We start from the raw sequence: 23826 nt of genomic DNA, 5'->3' as shown, positions 1-23826 counted from the left end.
CCTTATCATACATCAATTTAACACGTTTCCTGAAAAATTGAGCGAAATGAGCGAAATCCGTCCGAAATTTTTGAGAAACTGGCGTTTAAGTGACGTCATGTCCGCCATTTTCGCCTAAAAAACGGCAAAATTTCAAACGCCGTTAACATCTTCATTTTTAAAGGAATCAAGAAGTAACCAAAAAGTTTAGACGTGATTCTACTTTGTTTATCAAATGGCTATCTCGGTTTTTGAAAATTTTGGATTTTGGCCCATTTTTTCTAAAAAAAACTGTTTTTGGGGGGGGGGAAATAATTATAAAATCCAAAATTTTGAGTGTATCGAAAAAAGGAATATATGTCAGAGAAGTGGTCTACATATGTGCACCTACATACCAATTTTTAGAAGAATCGGTTCAAAAATGTGGGAGTTATTCAAAATCTTATGACGTCACGACGAACATTTTTTTTTTTAAAATACATTTTGGAAGTTCTAGACCTCGTACGGAAACAAAAATAGCACCATTCGATTCGCCGTGAAAACCTGCATCCGGCGACTTTGGAAGCCGGAGCTGGAGTCGGAGTCTGGGTCACCGAAAATCAATTGATACCGCAGCGTATCCGGACAAATCTTTGCATGGCATTTCTTCGTCGCGCAATTCTTCGTCCGCAAAACTTCGTCCCATCATTTCTTCGTCCGCGCATTTCTTCGTCTCCGCCTTTCTTCGTCTTGCATTTCTTCGTCTCGCATTTCTTCGTCTCGCATTTCTTCGTCCGAGCATTTCTTCGTCTCCGCATTTCTTCGTCCGCGCATTTCTTTGTCTCGCATTTCTTCGTTTCGCATTTCGTCGTCTCGCATTTCTTCGTCTCGCATTTCTTCGTCTCGCATTTCTTCGTCTCGCATTTCTTCGCCTCGCATGTCTTCGTCTTGCATGTCTTCGTCTTGCTCTTGCATGTCTTCGTCTTGCATGTCTTCGTCTTGCATGTCTTCGTCTCGCATTTCTTCGTCTCGCATTTCTTCGTCTCCGTATTTTTTCGTCTCGCATTTCTTCGTCCGCACATTTCTTCGTTTCCGCATTTCTTCGTCTCGCATTTTTTTCGCAAATCTTCGTCCGCAAATTGACAGTGCAGCCTGCTGATTGGGCTATTGCCTATTTCATCTTCGTAGCGGACAAGCCATGGCTAGCTCACACATGACGTCACTCGGGGCATTGATTCAAACCACTGAACCTACACCAGGGTTACGGAGTCAGAGTCGGAGTCCGTTGGGGTCCGACAAATAGGGTAGTCGGAGTCGGTTGGAAACGACAGTTCTGGCCGTAGTCGGAGTCGGAGTCGATATTGGAAGCCGGAGCTGGATTCGGAGTCTGATTCACCGAAAATCTCTTGACTCTGCAGTGTTGGTTCCTATTGCAGAGTCAAGAGATGGTGGTATACCACCAGTGACGTCAAAACAATTTCTGTAATAATTTAGTGTTTTTTGATATTATCATGTGGAGTTTTTGAACCCTATGGGTGTCATTTCACTCAGTTCAGCGTTTTCGTAATCCGTGACTCGCTTATTAGGTGTAATTTGACCCTCAGTGGTGCCATAATATTCCGGTGTCATTTGAACCCAATGGGGCTGAAATGACACCGGAATATTATGACACTACCGAAGGTCAAATTACACTCAATAAGTCATTTGAACGGAATATTATGACACCACTGAGGATCAAATTACACCTAATAAGGGAGTCACGGATTGCGAAAACGCTCAACTGTGTGAAATGACACCTATAGGATATAAAAACTCCTCACGATAGCGTCAAAAACGCTTAGATGTGTTATTTTACACTGACACCGTGCAGGATCTTTTGACACGACACCTAAAATGGGAGTCAAAATTTTGGGAGTCAAATGACCCTTGGGTATGTGATTCTGACCGAGATCAATTTACACTAAAAAACGGTGTATGGACACTGTTTTTCAGAATCGGATTACACCATGGGTGTCAGTTGATTCCCAAATAGGGGATCGTGATTCCCGGGGGGAGTAATTATATAAGAATCTAAATGGTTTCACTTGGTAGTTTCGGAAGAAAAGGCGTTGCCAATCGTCCCGTGATGAATATTGCAGAGGTTTTAAAGATGCACCCTAACAATTGTACTTTCGCCCCCACTTGAAACCGCCAAACAATGTGCCAATATATCATTGGTGCAAAAAAAAGTTAAAAAAATTGCTGTAATTCAAAACTGTATGAGACAACGCCATCTAGTTGTGCCAGTAGATCCAACTCCTTCAGGGCAGGTTATGTAAAGGTTCGCCATCCACGGATACGCGTTTACGATATCTCGAGTAGTTCCAACTCTTTCAGTGAGGGCTATGCCAATGACTCGACACCCGCGGGGACAATATCCGGTGCTGAGTAGCTACCTTACTGCAGACTGTGGGTACGGTGCATATTTACGAGTAATAAGGCAGGCAAGTCTGCTTACTAGTGATGTCAATCGGTTACCGAAAATTTCGGTTACCGAAAAGATATGCTGACCGATTCGGTAATCGGTCGGTCAGGCCCCCCAAAAATCGGACACTTTCGGTCACCCTGCCAGTGAAACTATTTTCAAAAAAGAGAAAGTATTCCATTTTTGCCTAGTTAAAATGAAATTTATTGGGATGTTAATGATAAAGAGTTGCAAAATTTCCCCCAAAAGCTACAAGAGATGCCACATTTTGGCAACTTCAGTACCCATCCTGATCCCACCCAGCAGGCAGCAGCCACCCATTGTGCAACCACAACTACAAGCAGGCTGATTTTGACTCAGTTGGCCCCACAAATACACACATTTTTGAAACTCAATTCCAGTCTAACTGTTAAGATATCACCTGTAATCAAAGAAGTATTGCATACAAAAACCATTATACAGTGATCAAAAATGCAAGGACAAAAAGAACTTGAATTACTGAAATGTGTTTCTGAAGACTGGACAGTTAGCACTAAGCACTTAGCAGTGATCACATTTCAATTTACATTTCACAGGTGTTCTACTATTCCACATTCTCCTTAAATATTGCAGGTACCAACCAAATGTTTGAAATCTAGATGACCACAACATAAAAACATAGGAATCTTGATAAAAACTAGAGGGCCATGTCCGCTTTCTGGAATCTTCCACATCATCTCCAAACACAAGGGATTTTGAAACAGATGCGCCATAACAGCGACTTTAAACCAGCTGATTAAGTTGCTGCAAAAAAGGTTTTGGATTGTTACATGCTGCCTCGTGAATGATTTTATTGATGTAAATGGTCCAACACGATTTTGATTTGAAGTCTAATGAAATCAACATTGTAAGTGTAATTCACTACAAGAAAATTAGTTTCACTTCAATAATTCAACCAAAAGGGCATTTAAATAAATATTACGTCATCGTCTTACATCCTTTAGTTAGGGAAGAGAGGATCTTAAAAGTCAATCCTTGGTTCTACTTGGGTTCTACTGGGTTCTACTATTATTTTGCGCCACTTTGCATTAATTTTGTCTGCATATTGTGTTTTCTTGTAAAGATAAGACAAAGTGCCAGTTTAATGAATTTTCATTTCATTTTTGGGACGAAATTCAGGCTCAGAGCTACCTAATACCTGCCTTTTCAGCTGGATTTTCAGTGTCAAATTCTTCGTAGAGTATCTCAGACCACATCTCAAGACTCAAGGCCAGTTTCCAAGCAGTGTTGATGTGTTTTGTGGTGTTTTGATTCTGCCTTTTCTCCTAGGGAATGTTGTCATGAACATACCTATTACCAACCATTGGACTTACTAATTGATCGTGCTTTTGCAACATAATGAGTATTCTTCCTTACATAGACCACAGCAGATTCTTGACAATTCTAATTAACCAAATCTGTGAAATGCTGAGGTCCATGTGTTCCTAGTCTACCCTTAGCAATGTAAATTCTACCACAAAATGTATTTTGCAGTGGCTAGGAATTGACTGAATTTGGACTGAAATGGCATTTCCCATTATTTTCCATCAGAATTTACCAATTATTTTAATTTTGGGGTAGAGTAATAGCAAATAGAATTTCGGTCAAATTTCGGTCAAATTTTGGCTTGGGATGTTATCGGTCGGTATTCAGTTGGAAATTTTTCCCAAATTTTGATTTCGGTCGGTATCGGTCAGACATTTTTTGGAAAATGACACCACTACTGCTTACCCTCTAGGTAGAATCTGGACATGGCGAGTTAATACACATATACCACCCACAGAGCAACGCTTAATTCGCCAGCTTCGGGTAAAATTGTTTTCAGTGCACTAAACGTCTCATGTCTTTTGAACACTGTCGCGCTCACTGTTACGGGTTGTCGGTCATCCCGCCAGACAATTGCAAGAGGGTAGCTTCAGGAGCGGAGACCCCCTGAATGACCGCCTCTGTCGCCGGGAGGTCTGTTCAATTGAGACACTGGTCTCATTGGATTGGCTCAGCCAGTATGGTTCATCAGATAATGTCTCCACATTTTCCCCTTCTATCCTACTACGCTGAAATAACTAGTGTGGAGAAACTGAAAGAGCATAACCCAAGAAAATGTAGAACTTATAAGATTTCAAGTATAAAGGGTTTATTTTGCACAATTAGCACACCGGACCCGGCACCATTCAGGCCGGAGTAAAACAACTAGGCCAAAGGGCTCGTAAATGATCGCTGAGAGCACCGGAGTCACAAGACACGCTGTTCACTCCATCCATCGGATGTTGCAGCCGTGCGCGTACAGGGTGCTCTCTTCATATTCCGCACAGGTCCTTGAATTGAACAAGTTTTGCATGTGAATAGCCATATCGGTCAGAGTCGTCATCTGACCGGTGCTGCGGGTGTCACAGTTCAGTAGTCCTCTAAATCCCGGCGCGGCGGTCGAGGTCGCGGCCCGGCGGGACGGCATTTTCAGACGTCTGGATTACTGCATTGGTGACGCAGAACCGATACGACCAGCTATATAAGCTGCCGATGACGGCTCGGAGGCATCAGTTGATCAAACCCACCATCGACATGAAGACCGTAAGTGAACTGCCAGGCGGCTTTTAATAGTCTGCAGCGTCCCATGCAGATGAGGCTTTTCTGAACAACGTAGCTGATATACCCACAAAGTTTGTGCAACTTAGGCACATCGAGATAGAAACTAAACGACAGCGAATGCGATCTGTTCTTAATTCCAACGTGAAATATCCGAAGATGAACCGTGCAGTGTATACTTTGGAAGACCCACATATACAAACGGATATAAGTCGTGACCATGCTTTGCTATGTTAAATGCTTTCTCTCTAGTTTTAATACACGTTCTTTTCCTGTAAATTTTTGGACTTCTCTGGCTCTTCTCTAACTCCTGTTTTATGATGTCTTTAAATGCTCGCTTGTTTTGCCTCCAGATTCTCCTCCTCTGTCTGGTGGCTGTGGCCGCGGCCGACCAGAGTGCACGGATCGCCAACTTCCAGTACGGCATTGAGGAGGACGGATCATATGCTGCCAAGTAAGTGCAAAACTGCTCGGAGGCTAATTCTTCGTATATGTGTCAGTTTTTTTTGCATACATTATGAATCCATGATTTGAAAGTTACGCGAAAAAACATTTGAAGTCACTTAAAAACGTGTTTTTTTACGCACGTTTCACTTGCTAAAACACGCTCATTTCCCACCAGCTACGAGACAACCAATGGCATCAAGGCTCAGGAGGACGGCATCTCCTACCCCGGCAACATCCCCGAGTCTGGCAACTACGTGAGGAGCGGCTCGTACTCGTACGAATGGGAGGGCGTCACCTACACGGTCACCTGGACGGCCGACGAGAACGGCTTCCACCCGGAGGGTGACCACCTGCCCGACTTCAGCCACACCCGCGAGCACATCGGAGGCGTGGAGGATCATCTGTAACTGATGAACTTGCATACATATGAAATCATCTCCTCAGCATACCTGAATCGTTGGATTCTCGAGTCATTGTAAATCATCTATCTGTTGATGTGATGTCCGTTGTTTCTTTGTGTGTTGTTGTGTCCATCCGTGTTCAATGTACATTTCGTCGTCATGTCCTTTGTTGTCTCGATATGCCAATACACATATACATTTATAGCGATATTTACAAGAAACTGATGCAGGCACAGAACAGACATGATAAGATTATAAAAGGTGTTGTAGCACAATCGGGAATGCTTTTTGGACTCTGATCATGAGTATGCATGGTAGAATTTTGATAAATCATACCATGGCAATGAAACGTCCAAAAGTTGTGCATCATCCGACATAACTACGTCATGAGCATGCATGCAACCCCCTGGAAAAGAGCAGGAGCAGAAAAACAGCTCGGCGGTGCTCCAAGCGCTTTGAGCGCGCCCATAGACACTAATGATAAACGAGTAAAACGAGATGATTTTGTTTGAACCCTTTGAACCTCTGCAAGTCCTCGAAGAGGCCGCTGGACACGTCTTCGTGTTATCAAGGGCGATAAGTATTGTGTGGGAATGCTTAGGGCAGAGGTTTTACGTAATTCTTGTAAAATAACTCTTAGCAGAAGACATAAAGATGACTCGCTTGAATATCGGCAGAAGGCTCTTGAGCACGTTGAAGAGAAACAATTTTCGAAACTTCAGCGAACAAAAATCTCACCACCGCGCCGACTAACAGAATACGGTAGAAAAAGAATGGCATGATATACAGGGGATTACATCGATAATGTCCCAGCGGTCATGCGAAGCAAACATCCTGGTGCAAGGGTAATGGTTCTGTGGGTGGTATTCAAGGGAGGTACACGTTGTGTACCCTATACTTCATCGAGCCGGGATAAATGAGCATCTCTGATAAATACATCTGTACTCTGGCAGACTCACGTGAAGCCATTGGTACAGAGGATCACTGAAGGTCCAGATCAAGTCCAAATTACGTCTGACGAGGGCTCTGTCCTTGGTCGTACTGCAGTGAGGACGACATATTATTGTGTGATGCACCTCCAGCTGAGATGCCGCCTATTTAAATCCGATGAAATTATATACATAAATCGTTTTTTTTTTTAAATAGAAGGCTAATGAACAACTTATCATCAGTAAATACGGGTTTCAGTGCAAGATACGAAGCCGTTGGGTGACCATGGACAAGCAGGAAGCTGCACGTGCGTGCACGTGCTTTTGGGCCCGCATTGAGAAGGTCTTTGACGTGGAGGGTGGTCAAATGGGATGAGGGATAGGTAAAAGGCGACCGATTGATGGCATGTTGCTAAAATAGTGCTTGGAGCTGTATCTTTTTATTCATGACCAAATAAACCGTTTTATATTTAAGTATTCCCGATTATGCTGCCCCACCCTGAAGTCTGAGCACACGTGAAGCAGAGTTTATTACACATTTGCTGATCTTAACCGCAAGATGAGCCTGTAACTATATATAATATTTTATTTAAGCGATTTTCGTATACGCGTATTCAGGTATACGGCCGTCCGGCTCACTGAAAACATCTGAAGTCGTGCAAGAATATAGCTTAGTACACGAGCGTTTCTAAATTTTCATTTTGTGACCGAGACGCAGTCGAGGTCACAAAATGAACATTTAGAAACGCGAGTGTACTAAGCGATTTAGTATATGACTGCGCCACGCGAATTCAAAATTAAAGCGAAAAATCAAGTCTGGAAACAATTTCGGTTTGCATTGTCAGCAAATTTAGGCCTTGGCAGTTACACGTTATTAGAATTAACAGTACTGAGTGATAGACCGTGTTTTGATTTAATTGGCAATTTACTTGATGATGATGAAGATAAAAATGAAACTACGATAGAAACAGCGAGAGAGGAAGCCATTAAGTTCATTGCTAGCACCAAGTCATCCAGGACAAAGGAAATCACTGAACAAGACGTACGTAAATTTAAACACTGAGGCATGCGACACCGTCCAACGGAAGATGGCAAGGACCGTAACTGAAAATGCAGACTTCTCCAGTGATAAGCATCGTCAAGATCACAAAGCCAGTGTAGCCGAGGTCAGCAGCGACGTACAGAGCGGTGCGTCATTCACGGTCACAAGCACGGCGGTTCTCGCGAGCATCAGTCGTGGTGCTGTGGTCGGCACAGAGTTCCACAGCTGTACATTCAACATACACTTCAACATGACGAGCAAGGAGAGCGTATGAGCTACCCTGGAGGGCATGCACACGTCAATGTGATGGACGCACGGCAGACAATACTGCCGAATATGTAATATGTACATGTATTGATGACTGTTTTGTGTCATTGCTAAGTCTGCAATACATGTTGATTGTTCACTGCTGGTATTTAATTGGGTGGCTCTGAAACTGATATTGATTTTGTCCGAACACCAGAGATAGAGAGAAAAACACATTTGAATATACATACATAAATAAACAAGCCATAGAATAGGCAAAAAGAGCCAATAGACAATAAAATAGATGAAAAATGAAATTGCACGGCGTCGACTGTAGGTCATAGGACATTGACCCGTCTGTTTTGTATGGGTCATTGACCCGTTCACTAACTGTTTGTTAGTGCACGGAGTGCACTAACAAACCTGTTAGAAACGCTTTCATCCTCAACACGTGCTCCAATGGAAAAACGATCTTCAGTCATATACTAATTGCCACTGACGACACTGTCAGTCCTATATACTATCTAGGAGCAGCCGAGGAAGATTGCCCGGTACGCACGGCACCATGAGCACCGCGTGAGCTGTGTGCAGCGGTCCTAACTGACTACTTCGAGCCGCTCCGTAGCACACAACACAAAACTTTATACAAACTTTATAGCACACGGTGATCGAGCTGCCAACTATAATCGAAAATTAGAAACACTTCTGAGGATACATACAGGCTTTGTATGGCATCGCCCGTGCAAAAATATATCGAATAGCCCTCTACTCTAATTCATTCATTCATTCATGAGCACTGCGGTTTCTTTTTTCGTGACACTGATTTATTCTTACGGGCTTCGTTAATTTACATTAGCATTATGCATTCCTATGACATCCGTTAAGCCACGGCTTTTCAGCACAAGTGTCATTCCGTATAAGCATTGTCCTTAAGGCTTAACCCTCGCCCGCACATGCCATTTTCCCATCCTAGAACGCACATGGGGGGGGGGGGTGGTTGCCACCCCCCCCCCCCGCGCCGTTTCGTTCCTGTTGGAGATAGAGCTTAGCGGTTAGGACCAAAAAGATTCTTTGGGAAGAGACGAATCCAATGATACCCAGTTTTACCTTCTCAGGTCAGTCATTGACCTTCCAGGTCAGGTCAAACTAAAAAATGTTGCTGTTTTAGGTCACCGTTGGATATCAAGCGCGCTGCTTGTCATATACCGATTACGATGCCGTTTTCTGGTGCCAAGCCAGCTAGAACCTCTTTGTCACACTACCCGACCAGGTTTTTGCTGCTGAGGTCATCTCAGGTCAAGTTAGGTCAAGGTCAATAATATGTGTTTGTATGTCTGTGTGTGTCTGTGTGTATACTGATGTGTGCACCGATTGTTTATGTGTCCATATTACATGAAATCATGATCTGAGAAGCTTTTACCAAAAATGTAGTCAAAAAATTTCAAAAAGTAAATTCAGCTTGCCTAAAACGCAATTATCTTAGATGACCTAGGTTGACCTTGACCCTGACCTTGACCTCTGTACATCGTCGAACAACATGTTTCATGATAGGTGGGAGGTAGGATTGGCATAAAAGGCCGAAATCAAGGTGTTAAAAGCTCACAAGGCCCATAGCCAACGCAAGATGTTGAGAATTGGCCATTTGGGTCATGACATGACCTGAAAAACAAGGTCATATCTCCGAAACCAAAAACCACAGAAACTTTTCAGTGGACATCAAGAAAGGATAGAGGAGCAGCTATACGAAAAATCAGCCTTCTAGCTCTAAAAATGTTGAGTGCAGAGCAGAAAGACTACCTGGGGGGGGGGGTGGCAACCACCCCCCCCCCCCCATGTGCGGGCGAGGGTTAAGATCTAAATGTTAAAATCCTGAAAATAGGCAATACAGCACACTAGCTAAGGACATGCTATTGAAATCCAAGTTACCTTAAAACGTGTCTTAAAATAAGCGGCAGATAAAACTTATTCTACCTGGGTAAGACCAGAGCCACATTCCCACGTGACATTTCAATACGCTCGCTTATTGTCGCACATTTTCTCTGTCGTTCTGCTGGGCAACATTTTTTCCCTTTTTTTATGCAACCCTCAGCTGTGATGAGTGATGACAGTTGTTGACTATTCGTCGTATAGGGTTTCCGGGGCCCATGGTGGCAAATATGGAACTTCGATTGGTTTACGATCGTTACCATAGTCGGGAAGATGGTCTCCTCGCGGGTGGAAGCCATCCTCGTCGGCCGTCCAGTACACTTTGTAGGTGACGCCCTCCCAGTCGTACGAGAAGAAGCCGCTCCTCGCGAACGTTCCAGACTCGGGTTCCGGACCGGGGTAGAAGACTCCCTCTTCCTCAGAAGTTATGCCATTCGATGTTTCAAACCTAAGCAGATAGGAGGAAGGTGTCATGCGTGTTGAAATAGCTACACTTGTTACGAGCGAGCGAGCGCAGCGAGCGAAGCGAGTCTTTTCAATATAACGGAAAAATCTCAGTATGAGCGGCCCGGCCCGGCCCGGCCCAGCCCGGCCCGGCCTGTAACGCTTTTGAGAGGCTTATATCTCAGTAACCGCTGGACCGATTGGCCTGCGGTCTTTTTTGCCGGGTAGCCCCATCCCTTCTACCCCGTAATTGACTACTTTTGATACATCTCAGTGACCGTCGTGGCACGTGCCACGTGAAAAGTCAAGGGTGTTCAAGCTGTTTTGCAAAAGTAGTGATTTTGAGAGGCTCATATCTCAGCAGCCGCTTGGGCGATTGACTTGCGGTAATTTTTATAGGGTAGCTGCATTCTTTCTACCAAAAATAGGATACTCTCGATGCATGTGGGTCACCCCCAGTGCACGTGCAAAATACAACAATAAGAGGTGTCAAATTTGTTCCCGTTTTAATAACTCGGTAATTACTGGGGCGATTTCGCTGAAACTTGGCATACAGGTAGGCACCCACCAGGCAATGCATTCCCATGTGTTGCGGTTAAGGTGCTACTGCACGTGCGCACGTGCAGGGGGCGCTTCCAGATCTCGAGAACGGCTGGGCCGATTGCGCTCAAATTTGGTACACGGTTGGAGACCGGTTAGTAGGGTGCCGTGCAATAGTCATTTTGGACCCCGTTTGCACGTGCGCACGTGCAGAATGCCGCTTCCAGATCTCAGGAACGGCTGGGCCGATCGCGTTCAAATTTGGTACACCGCTAGCGACCGGTTAGAAGGGTGCTTTGCGCAAGCCCGTTGGAAGTACCCTCTCGCCCTTCCGCACGTGCAGGGCTCACTACCTCGCTCGCTCGTTCTTCGCCCAAAAGGCGTTTTACTGGTTATAATGTTCGTCGTTGCACGCATCATGCACAGTATCACATCAATTGTATGACAGTCATACTTGTAACTATAGCTTTTTCAAAAGGTGTTGGGCTCCGGCTCCAAGCACGTTTTTCAACTAAGCACGCGTTTCAGCCAGAGAAACGGGCAAAAAAAACTGAACCTGAGAAACTCTAACGTTGCCTTATTTTAACATGTGAATTATTCCCGATAAATTCCATACGTGCGTTTGGAACTAGACATGAGGACAGTGGTGATGTCATGCTGTGGAACTTGCATTGCAATGTAATGTATAACTATCATGAAAAGAACCGCTGACTCGATTCGGGCCTCAGCGAAAAACGAAGTGAAAAACAAAGTTTAAACAGTGAAAAGCGGTAACAGTGAAAAGCGAAGTTCTCCCAAATTCGTTGGCACTAAATGCCTTCGTACGGACATTGGGTGCCAACTGCCACCAGTGACGTCATCAAAGTGTGCTCATTTTTGAAGACATAATTTCCGTGTATTTACCGAGCACAATTTAAAATCGATCATTTTTACGGTAAGAAATTCTTAAGGCCTGGCTACACTATGCGTTTTCTGCGTGCGTTTTTTGCGGGTTTGCGTTTTTGCGTAATACTGTTCTAGAAAAGAATTTTATAAATAATACAACTTTTACATTAGTTGTGCATTAGCTATGTACAAAAGGTAATGTAACTTTTATCGATATTATAATTTATTAACTAAATTTTAAGATATAAAACATCACAAAAACGTATTAGCCGTTTTCACAACGGGCTATCCGGCAAATGCACCTGATTTGACCAAATCTGCACCTAATTTCTTTTACAGCAAATATCTTCATTTAATGAATTTATTTCAGTGTTTTAATCGATGATGCTCTCTGATAATTTGACAAAGCAGGCATATAAGCAATTAGTGCAACCCTAGCTGATAGCTGCTAAGAGACACACTGAACCTGATTTGACCAAATCTGCACCTGATCTGTTTCAGATGTGCACCAAATGTGTACCAGATGGCCGTCGTGAAAACGGCTATTATCGTTTTTTATTCTAAAACGATATTACGCAAAACCCGCAAAAAACGCACGCAGAAAACGCATAGCCAGGCCATGGATGATATAACACTGGATTGGTGTCTCGCTCTCGTGGAAATTAACATTGGGATCCGCGACATTGGGATCAGGCCTGCCATCTAGCGAGAGAATTATCGTAAGTTAGGAGCAAGCCGAGTGAACGCCATCTCTCAGCATTATGACACACGTGGGTGTGGTGCAGGGTATATTGAATTAGGGGGTAGAACCAAGTTTAGTAGGCATGATCTCAGCAATTACCTTGTTTTATATGGTGGTTTTCATTATCACAATATTATTTTTGATATCATGAAGTTTGTATATCTCGGTTTTACGAAAAATAGTAGGGCAAGAAAGATAAATTTCGCGAAAAATAATTTTAGTTGGAAACATCCATTCTGGTATGCAAAATTCAGTATGAAGCCCAGTATGGTGACCGTCTAGTGTGCTTCCAAGGCTGAGTACCTGATATCAACAGAAGTTGTTTACTATTTTGCCTTACGTTGCTAGGTGGTTGCTAGGGAGCTAAGGATACTCTCTTGCGCGATCATTTGTACTTATTTTTCCTCATTATATCGACATGTTGCTGTTTCTGAGACCTAACTCATGCTAAGAAAAAAAGCAATTTTCTTAAAATGTGTATTTAAGTGCCGTAGCATTAACACAGCTCTGCAATTCTGCTTAAATATCTGCAAAATCCTGACTTCTCGGAAAATTGTTGGTGGTGATGGGGATCGAGCCCGTCGATGAAAAGTAAGTCAATATTCAAAGGCTTCAAAACGTTATTTCTTGTTGTTCTGTGAAATAGCAATGCAAAGACCGATGATAGTGCCAGTGTTGAGCTTTCCAATGAAGCATTGCAATTAGTAGTGAGGTTATTATCACCTAAGATATCTTCCATCAAATATTAGAATTCTGCCATTGTCTTGCTGTAGAACAGGGTTACTTTCAGTCTCTTGGGAACACGATTTGCCGGTCTCAGATCGAAAAACACTTCAAAAAGCGGTAATAGACAATGAAACTTCCCACCTGATATCATCTCGGGTTTTTATATATCCTGTCTAGAATTTTCATAAATCAGACGTAAAAATGGCAAATTTCGTCAGATTCCGAATTTTTGCCATTGGGTCTAATGTAAAGCATGGCTACTTTCAGTCTCTTGGGAACACGATTTCCGTACCTCAGATTGAAAAACACTTCAAGAAGGATGATAGGAACTAGGGGGAGACATTGGTCTGGGCAGGCACCCTAGTGAGTCACCGGGGCTGAGCCCATCCCGAAGGACAGGCCGACCAGCCCCAAAGTACTCACTGCACCCGGCTACGGGGTGCGCTCCCTCGGGAGCAGCGGTGCCGCTCCAAGGGAGCAGCCCGCATGAGATAGTTGCCTGTCCAGCCCGGATGGGGTTGCGGCGTGGAGGAGAAGGATTTCTGTATCCTGAGGATAGAAGCACGGAACGGTGAAAAAAATGTATTTATATCGTTGTCTTATAGTTTCATGGGTGTAATTGACATAGACCGTTTAACCCTATTAGTGGCAGGCTCCTGGCTACCCCTATTAGTGGCAGGGGGGGGGCTGTTTACGACCTATGAAATAGACTCGTTATAATGCTCCTTTTTGCACCCAACATACATATTATAAAATTTATTAATTGACATGCATTCTTGTAGCTAATCAAAGCTTAGCAACTAGGTATTGCAGTAGCAAAATTTTCTATTTTTGTTTTGTTGGGTTAGGCCCTTTCGGTCCAATTAGACCATTTCAGAGCCGGAAGGATGATAGGAACTAGGGGGAGACATTGGTCTGGGCAGGCACCCTAGTGAGTGAATAATAACACTGCACCCTAGTAATTCCCTGATATCTCGAGATCTAACGGGCCGATTTTCAAAATTCAAACGGCATTCGATTTCGCTCAACGTGATCTACATTTCTAAAAAATAAAAATTAAAAATGTCAATAGGGGGTAGAGGGGGGTAAAAACGAGCAAATTGCAGATACATTTTAGACTGTTTATCACGGCCAGGTTTCTGAACCAATCTTAACGCAACTTTTGCCGATCGATAGAGAATGAACCAGGAATTCACATGGATCCTAAAAATATGCATTTTCAAAAATCATAGGCGGATACAGATCATTGAGATTGGGGGTACACAAAAAGTATAGTAAATAAGGTTTTTGTTGGTACTGTTTCTAAAAAGGGTGGCAATGGTCTTGTTATGTTACAATTTTCTTATGAGAGAACGACTACAATTGTATTGGTCATGCATAGGCGGTGTCAGGGCACCTATGTTGGGAGGTAAAACATAACCCCTCTTTTTTGGACGCCTGGATCCGCCTATTATAGCAAAAACGTGTCAAAAGAGGATGCACAATAACTTTGTATATGTTATCACATGATACCCTTAATTCACTGTTCGTAAAACTGGTGCATACAGTTATAATACATCAGCATCGTGATCTTCGCCCAAATGACTCGCTTCACGAATAGGACCCCCCCCCCCAATTCCCAGTGCTCTGGAGCCGCCCCTGGTAAAGTTATGAACTTGAAATTTTCAGGGAATGTGCCCAATTTAGTTTTAGGAAAAGTCGTAAAGTTTCAGCATCGTAGCTTCAGCGGTTTCGGAGATATTCCCGAAAAACCTGAGGGGTGGATGAAAACAACCCCCCCTGCCACTAATAGGGTTAACAAGGCCACATAATATTATGTTGCTAACATGCTTGTCATCTCTACCTGTTGGCAAAGTTGCCGTTGCCGTCGTTGTTGTAGTACTGGTTGACGATGCTGGCCGTCTTGTCGGCCTCGGCGGTCAGAGCCAGCAGAGTCACCAGGCAGAGCAGGCAGAGCACCTGCGCGATAGAGGGACCCTGGAACTGGAAACGGCACCACTACTGTTAACGCCAGACCCCTTGAGACCCTAATTTTTCGCGATTACTTTTAAATGCGTGAAGGAATTTCAACCAAGCTCAGGACATGGCCGTTTCAAGACAGGCCGAAACTTTTGCAATTTAGATATTTTATCGCCATTTCAATATTTCAGGCACTTGTCATTGACTCGTAATGTTAACTGTTTTTCCATCCTGGATAGAGGCTTTCTACGTCATATGACATTAGGCTCCGCCCACGACTGCGGCATTGACCCGTGCCCATCAGCGACCTCTGTACAAACGACACCCCTGCCATCTGTGAAGGACTATGAATTTCGCTGACGCTTCACGTGCTATGAGTCAATTGCAACAGACGGTCAAGTAAATGTTAGGCTCTTGTTGACTCTTGTATATAGGACCAAGAGGACCATCACTCCTCAACCTACTACTCAGTCGTGCTTCGAACAAACGTTAACGATTCCTAACAAATACGATTTTTGATGTAGGGTATCTGTGTGAAATACGAGCGAGCCGTATGATGTGAAGCTCAGGCAATTAACTTATTATTGCGTTGTTCGATGGTTGCATAGCGATGTCAATGACAAATCGGCAGCTACTTGGTGACATCCGACATCCCATTATCGCATTATCTGCAACGCCATAGGCTTTAAATACAGGTGAATATTTCCTAACCTTATGTCAGTTATATGCCATCTGCCCGTCATATGCAGCTTATAAAAAAAAATATCAGCGAACATATCAGCATTGTAGAAGCAGTGCGCATTGAGCATTTATGACTCCTTAGTCATCATGTCGCTCTCTGGGCACTGTCAGCCAAGACGCTACGCACAACTCCGCCGGCTTTCGGCACCGTTCGACCGTCCCCGCTCCCCGCCACAGCGAGAGTGACCGCGCGCCGGCCCGAAACCGCCGCAGGCCAAGACCACAGAGGCGGGGCTTAGCTGTGACGTCATAACGTATCACAGACTGACTGGTGATAGCCTCTACACACCGGATGAAAATCTTGCTCGAAATTTAACATTACGAGTCAATGACAAGTGCCTGAAATATTGAAATGGCGATAAAATATCTAAATTGTAAAAGTTTCGGCCTGTCTTGAAACGGCCATGTCCTGAGCTTGGTTGAAATTCCTTCACGCATTTAAAAGTAATCGCGAAAAATTAGGGTCTCAAGGGGTCTGGCGTTAACAGTAGGCTATCATTGGGTATAAAACGGACTGCTTGACAGAGCTGGCGCCTCATCCGCACCCGCGACCATACCAGCCGGGCAGCGCAATTCAGCCACCGCAGCTTACAGCTAGATGAGAACTGAACTCTAGCATTCATCGAGAATGTTTGAGGTGGCAGCAACAATAATTATACCAAACCAGTAAAACGCCTTTTGGGCGAAGAACGAGCGAGCGACATAGTGAGCCCCGCACGTGCGGAAAGGCGAGAGGGTACTTCCAACGGGCTTATGCAAAGCACCCTTCTAACCGATCGCTATATAGCGGTGTGCCAAATTTGAACGCGATCGGCCCAGCCGTTCCTGAGATCTGGAAACGGCATTCTGCACGTGCGCACGTGCAAACGGGGTCCAAACTGACTTTTGCACGGCATCCTACTAACCGGTCCCCAACCGTGTACCAAATTTGAGCGCAATCGGCCCAGCCGTTCTCGAGATCTGAGAGCGCCCCCTGCACGTGCGCACGTGCAGTAGCACCCAAGCCGCAACACATGGGAATGCATTGCCTGGTTGGTGCTACCTGTATGCCAAGTTTCAGCGAAATCGCCCTGGTAATTACCGAGTTATTGAAATGGGAACAAATTTGGCACCTCCTCTTTTTGTATTTTGCACGTGCAGTGGGGGTGCCTCACATAGATCAAGAGTATCCGACCTTTGGTAGAAGGGATGCAGCTACCCTACAAAAATTACCGCGAGACAATCGCCCAAGCGGCTGCTGAGATATGAGCCTCTCAAAATCACTACTTTTGCAAAACAGCCTGAACACCCCTGACTTTTCACGTGGCACGTGCCACGACGGTCACTGAGATGTATCAAAAGTAGTCAATTACGGGGTAGAAGGGATGGGGCTACCCAGCAAAAAAGACTGCAGGCCAATCGGTCCAGCGGTTGCTGATATATAAGCCTCTCAAAAGCGTTACAGGCCGGGCCGGGCCGGGCCGGGCCGCTCATACTGAGATTTTTCCGTTATATTGAAAAGACTTCGCTTCGCTCGCTGCGCTCGCTGGCTCGTAATTACTTACTGTCTTCATGGTGACACCCAATGACTAACTGGCGGTGCTTAGCCATCAGTGCCATTCTTTAAAGTTAAATGCTGAGGGTGCGCCAATGAATCCGCCACAGAGATTGTCATTTGACATTTGATAAGGAATGCTGTCTTACTGGTTTGTGACCTCCATTAATGCTATTTTAGACATACTTAGCTTCATTTTAAGCTTACACTGTATATTCAAATACATACTTGACAGGTCACGCATTGTACACAGTGCAGTAAAAAAAAACGCTCCCATCTCCATTCCCCTATTTGCTCCCTTTGCCCCCACGAGACAGGTATCTCGCTAGTTCAGGGTCAGACATAGGGTCACGGTCCAGGCCCTGGGCAATAAACTGTGCCCGCATTTCCTGATAGAGCTCGCGATACTTTTTCAGAAGGTCTGTCGACCTAGGAAGCTGCTCCGTCTCTATCATCAGAGAGGGGGTTTCGGTATCTGTTAGGATCGTGACGAGGTCGTTCACAGCAATATCGGAGCCTTTGTCGTCATGCGTATCGAGTAAGCATTCGTGGTCGTTCCTGTTTCTCGATTCACACGAGTTTTCACTGCTCCCAGCTTGCCAGTTGGTGTCGTCCTTGTCGTTGGGCTCGATGCTGCTTCCAGTTGTGTGGGCTGCTCCCATGAGGATTGACGTGGCGTTACCACGGAGCACGGCAAGCGACACTCGCTGAAAAAGGTACTCTGTAGCCCTCCTGTCGCCGCTTTCACGTGCTATTCGCCGACCTACGTCCTTCAAGAACTGGACAGTGGACTGTCCCAGTGAGCCACTCGTTTCGACGGCGATGGGCTGGAACTTGAAACGCCTTTCAAGCGCTCCATAGCGGCGCCTCTTCCGGCTTTCGGCGGCTTCTGCTGCAGCTCCTGCATGGACCGCCGATTTACCGATGATGTAGCTGGCGTATGTATCGACGCAGGTGCTGTCCCATATAAGGCACTTGCCTTCGGTGACGGGGAAGGTGGTCATCCCATCCGGGCGCCGGCCGTCGTCGCGATCAAGGCCTGTTGGTTCCAGCACTGATGGCATGCCTGCGCTGTGCAGGGCGCGTTTAATGACATCATTCAGCGCGGAGTGTCGCGGCAGACGGCCCGCACTCAGTTGGCAAGACAGCGAGTGCAGCCCCAGGGTGTCGACGGTGGATCCGCACCGGCAGCGGTGAGGAGCACATACCGGAGCGCCGACTCGAAGAGCAACAGCTACTCTGAGAGTTTCATGGTCGAGAAGTGTTCCGAGGCTCGGCACAGGCAGTGCGTTCAGCCATGCACCGGAGTGCGGCTGCGCTGCTGCGTGAAGTCGGGCACGGTGTCTGTCATCGGGACTACCCTCGAGCAGCTTCGCAGCTTCAGCGGCTGCCGCGGTTAGATCCCAAACGCGCTGCCGTCCCTGTTTGGAGGCGTCCGGGAGCTCGAGCCCAGTCTCCACTTTCCACCGTTGGTGCAACGATGTCTCGAGCCGATCGATGCTCTCTGCCATGCTGGGGATGATGTCCATGATCAGGGGAGCGGAGGATCTTAGCGATGCAATATATGCTGGAAGAGCTAAGTCAGAGACCCTCCGGATTCCAAGTCCACCCAGACTCACAGGTAGAGTAGCCTGTCGCCATGATTCACCTTGCAGTGCCACGTTTGTGACAGCCGTGATGCCTTGCCGAACAAGCTCGTCAATTTCTGAGAGGATTGTTGCACTACGAAATGCAGGAGCGCTGCGGAGAAGGTACAGGAGACGTGGTGTGCACACATAATTTTTCAGGAGATAGAATGCTTGATGCGCTTCTTCGAGACACTGCACTCGGCTCACGAGTTTGTTGACGAGCTGCTTCCCGGTCAAGAGCTGTGCCTTCACTTGATCGTCGCAGATTGGTGCGCCAAGGAGCTGTAGTTCCTCGGGACGCGTCAGACGGATGTCAGACAATAGCTCTGTTAGTCTGAGCAGCGCATCTGGCTGCCAAACCTCTCTGTCGGCTCCCAGCAGAACCAGCTCGCACTTACTGCCATTGACCTGCAGTCCTTTATCGGCAAGTTGTTCCTTGATGCGTCCAATGTTGCTGGTAACCTGATCGAGTGGTCCTCCCACTGTGCCGTCATCCAGGTACCATACGTTCAGGTCAGTGTCGATACCCTGTAATATGTCGTCAATGGCCACGGAGAAGAGAAGAGAGCTCAGAGGGTCTCCTTGCTGGATTCCTGTGCGGGACCAGACCTTCGAATCTCCGATGTATAGCGGTGACGCAGTTGCATATGCTTGCCAGATGAGCGGGTAGATGGAAGGTACTCTGGCGCGGGCGGTTTCGAGCATGGTGTCCCGCCTTACGGAGTTGAAGGCGTTGCTGACGTCAAGTTTGATGATGGCCGTGGGCTGGGCTGAGCTTACGGCGTGCTTCACAAAGGCTCGAACAGCGTGAACAGCAGCTTCGCACCCATTGCGCGTTGCAACCCCAAGCTGGGTGGGTCTCAGCTCGGTCCCGATGCGTCTGGACACACTGTTGGTTGCCACTTTAGCGGCAATTCGCCTGAAGACGCTACCGATGGCAATCGGCCGCAGGCCTCCCGTTTTCTTCCGCAGCGCTATCAAGGAGGCACCGAAGAAAGCCCGGAGAGCGAATTCCGGGATCCGGCCGCTGAGTGCGAGATTCGTCAGAGCTGTAAGCGCTGTGAGAAGTCGCGCTCCAGCCTCGGCGGTGGGCTTAGCCACAAGGCATTGCAGGTGAGCTGGTCGGATACCGTCCAGGCCAGCGCTCGAGCTTCGAGGGAACGAGCTGATCGCCTTTAAGACATCGGCTTCAGTCGCAACCAGTGAGGCTGTCCTGGCATCAGGTGGCTCGAGATTGCGGAGATCAGGAGGCGGTTCAGGATGTTTGCCGGCGATGCTTTCAATTACTTCAACGGTAGGGCTCGCGAATGAGTCGTCTGAGGTAATGATTCGCAGAGCTCCTCGCACGTCGCCGTCAGCCAGCTTTGACGACACGTGTCTGGAGAGATCAGCATTAGTGTCGCTCGTTTTGCGGCGAGATGCTGCTGGACGGCTGCCGTCCTTCTCGGAGAGGTCATCATTCGCGAAGTTGGCGATGTTCTCGCGAATTGCAGCTGTAAGCGTTTTGTGGCGTACTTCGTTTCTTCGCGTCTTAGGTGCTTTGATGACTGCGTAGGCGAAGGTGAGAAATGACTTCCAAGCCCTAGGTGAGCCGTCAGTTATCACAGTTGTGATACACTGTGCTAGCGTGTCGGCGACAGCAATGCGTGCAATTTTTGGTATGTGAGGAAGCACTCGGCCTCGGCCATGACGCTTGAGGTCAGCTATGAAATCGGCGAGGTCATCCGGTTCTGTGCCGCTGCTTCCTTTTCTGTTTGGACACCGCTCACCAAAGCGGCAGCTGGTGCATTGCCGTCCATGCTCTACACAGCTGCACCCAGTGCATGGCCTAGTGGAGCATTTGCAGCATTCCTTTTTAGGCATAAAAAGTTACATATAATATCAAATAATGCCGGAGAAATACCTACACCAAATACGGTGTATCTCCGTTGAAGCCAAGTGAGCGAAGGGAGTGATAACCTTTCAGCGCGCGATCAACAATGAAAAATCGAGCAATGTAGGTCGGCTTCGTCTACTCGAATTGTATGGATTTTACCGAAAATATTATATTTTTACAAGCTTATATTTTGATTACTTTACTCACTCAGTCATTCATAATATCACCAAAGTATGCTACGGTAAATTACAAACACTTCCAAATCATTATTTATGCGCAAAACTCATCAGTTACGCGAAAAAGGCAAATATAACGGGACGATCAAAAACACGTCCGACGCTGACGACTGCCTCACTCATTCATTTTTGTAAGCTGACCCTGAGCTGACCTATTTCTCTTGTTACGAGCGAGCGAGCGCAGCGAGCGAAGCGAAGTCTTTTCAATATAACGGAAAAATCTCAGTATGAGCGGCCCGGCCCGGCCCGGCCCGGCCTGTAACGCTTTTGAGAGGCTTATATCTCAGCAACCGCTGGACCGAATGGCCTGCGGTCTTTTTTGCTGGGTAGCCCCATCCCTTCTACCCCGTAATTGACTACTTTTGATACATCTCAGTGACCGCCGTGGCACGTGCCACGTGAAAAGTCAAGGGTGTTCAAGCAGTTTTGCAAAAGTAATGATTTTGAGAGGCCCATATCCCAGCAGCGGCTTGAGCGATTGTCTTGCGGTCATTTTTATAGGGTAGCTGCATCCCTTCTACCAAAAGTCGGACACTCTTCATCTATGTGAGTGACCCCCACTGCACGTGCAAAATACAACAATAAGAGGTGCCAAATTTGTTCCCATTTCAGTAGCTCGGTAATTACTGGGGCGATTTCGCTGAAACTTGGCATACAGGTAGGCACCCACCAGGCAATGCATTCCCATGTGTTACGGTTAGGGTGCTACTGTACACGTGCGCACGTGCAGGGGGCGTTTCCAAATCTCGAGAACGGCTGGGCCGATTGTGCTCAAATTTGGTACACGGTTGGGGACCGGTTAGTAGGGTGCCGTGCAAAAGTCATTTTGGACCCCGTTTGCACGTGCGCACGTGCAGAATGCCGCTTCCAGATCTCAGGAACGGCTGGGCCGATTGCGTTCAAATTTGGTACACCGCTAGCGACCGGTAAGAAGGGTGCTTTGCACAAGCCCGTTGGAAGTACTCTCTCGCCCTTCTGCACGTGCAGGGCTCACTATCTCGCTCGCTCGTTCTTCGCCCAAAAGGCGTTTTACTGGTACAAAATTTATATGCCCAATATCTCGATAAGAGTTGGAGTTGCCCTCAACTGTGTTGGTCTAGCTTTGCTCCTAGATCAGTTTTTTCGGGGTTTCTATTTCAAATTGTACATTTATATTGTTCAAGAGTGATGAATCTCTGAGACTGGGATGGATAGGTTCAGGTCAGCCCAGGTCAACCATCGGGATACATTTCACCAACAAGGAAAAATAGAGTTATTATAAAGCAACTATGATTCTCCCATGGCAATCCATCAGACTCTCGTAAAAGGTGGAAGCGAGGTAAGATGTGCGATTTCAGTTGGTAATTCATAAAGCACGACTGACTCGTGCCGTTTCCAGTTCCAGGGTCCCTCTATCGCGCAGGTGCTCTGCCTGCTCTGCCTGGTGACTCTGCTGGCTCTGACCGCCGAGGCCGACAAGACGGCCAGCATCGTCAACCAGTACTACAACAACGACGGCAACGGCAACTTTGTCAACAGGTAGAGATGACAAGCATGTTAGCAACATAATATTATGTGGCCATGTTAAACGGTCTATGTCAATTACACCCATGGAACTATAACACAACGAGTATAAATAGAAAATTTTGCTACTGCAATACCTAGTTGCTAAGCTTTGATTAGCTACAAGAATGCATGTCAATTAATTCATTTTATAATATGTATGTTTGGGTGCAAAAAGGAGCATTATAACGAGTCTATTTCATCACATATGACGCCTTATGCCTGCTTAGGTTTGAAACATCGAATGGCATAGCTTCTGAGGAAGAGGCAGTCTTCTACCCCGGTCCGGAACCCGAGTCTGGAACGTTCGCGAGGAGCGGCTTCTTCTCGTACGACTGGGAGGGCGTCACCTACAAAGTGTACTGGAAGGCCGACCAGGATGGCTTCCTAGCGACTGGCGATCACCTGCCCAATGGTGGCGATGGTGAACAATATGGGCTTCTATTTTAAGCACAGAAGGAAATAAATGAAACATGAAAACGACGTCCAGCAGAAGGACGAAGAAAATGGGTGACTGAACAGCGAGCATAGTCTACATTCACTGAGCCCGTCGAGTGAAACAGTGTCAAATAAAGCAAAACACAGTGTCCCTGTATGAATGAATGAATGAAATAAAGCAGAGAGCAATCAGATACATGAATTTTGCTGAAGGAATAGCGCCGAGTGGTCACCCAGCGTCGTTACTCGCAGTCTCAGGAGTGGCAGTGTGCCCCGCACCATCCCCCACATCAGCACCCCCAGGGGCTGGCGTGGCACGTTCACGTGACTGGCTTGTGCTAGTAGATGCAGGATATGTAAAACGCATGGACGAAAACAGAACCTCGTTAAAGACACATAGAAAGCAGCTTTCCTGATGTCGATCAGAACAGCGGCTACGTTGTTTATGCACCTAGCACCCAGGTATAAAACTGTGGAGCACCCAGCTGGTTCACCATCCTGACCCCACCCTCGTGCACAAC

The 23826-nt window shown here is 46.4% G+C and overlaps 1 protein-coding gene and 1 long non-coding RNA gene across 3 annotated transcripts; both read left to right on the top strand.

Annotated features, from left to right (window-relative positions):
* The first annotated feature begins 4833 nt into the window (after positions 1–4833).
* Positions 4834–6075, top strand: LOC122388899 (cuticle protein CP14.6-like). Its single transcript, XM_043380391.1, has 3 exons — positions 4834–5008; positions 5377–5477; positions 5646–6075. The coding sequence occupies exons 1-3, from the start codon at positions 4958–4960 to the stop codon at positions 5875–5877; spliced, it is 384 nt and encodes a 127-aa protein (XP_043236326.1). The 5' UTR covers positions 4834–4957; the 3' UTR covers positions 5878–6075.
* Positions 6076–11649: 5574 nt separating this feature from the next.
* LOC122388896 lies at positions 11650–23499 on the top strand. 2 transcript variants are annotated; one of them, XR_006257884.1, is made up of 3 exons: positions 11650–11932; positions 22704–22843; positions 23098–23499. It is a non-coding gene; the product is annotated as an uncharacterized LOC122388896 (long non-coding RNA). The 2 variants fall into 2 exon arrangements; XR_006257883.1 differs by lacking the exon at positions 11650–11932 and adding an exon at positions 21267–21456.
* Positions 23500–23826: the final 327 nt, after the last annotated feature.

The sequence above is a fragment of the Amphibalanus amphitrite genome, unplaced genomic scaffold, assembly GCF_019059575.1.
Source record: "Amphibalanus amphitrite isolate SeventyFive unplaced genomic scaffold, NRLGWU_Aamphi_draft 000338F_arrow, whole genome shotgun sequence".
Lineage (NCBI taxonomy): Eukaryota > Metazoa > Arthropoda > Thecostraca > Balanomorpha > Balanidae > Amphibalanus > Amphibalanus amphitrite.
Note: the sequence above shows the minus strand (reverse complement) of the source record. Positions and strands in the feature narration are given on the sequence as shown.

Coding starts and splice junctions, on each gene's coding strand:
- LOC122388899 (XM_043380391.1), top strand. CDS start 4,958: ATGACGGCTCGGAGGCATCAGTTGATCAAACCCACCATCGACATGAAG. Junction 5,009..5,376: donor CCACCATCGACATGAAGACC/GTAAGTGAACTG, acceptor TTTTGCCTCCAG/ATTCTCCTCCTCTGTCTGGT. Junction 5,478..5,645: donor GACGGATCATATGCTGCCAA/GTAAGTGCAAAA, acceptor ATTTCCCACCAG/CTACGAGACAACCAATGGCA.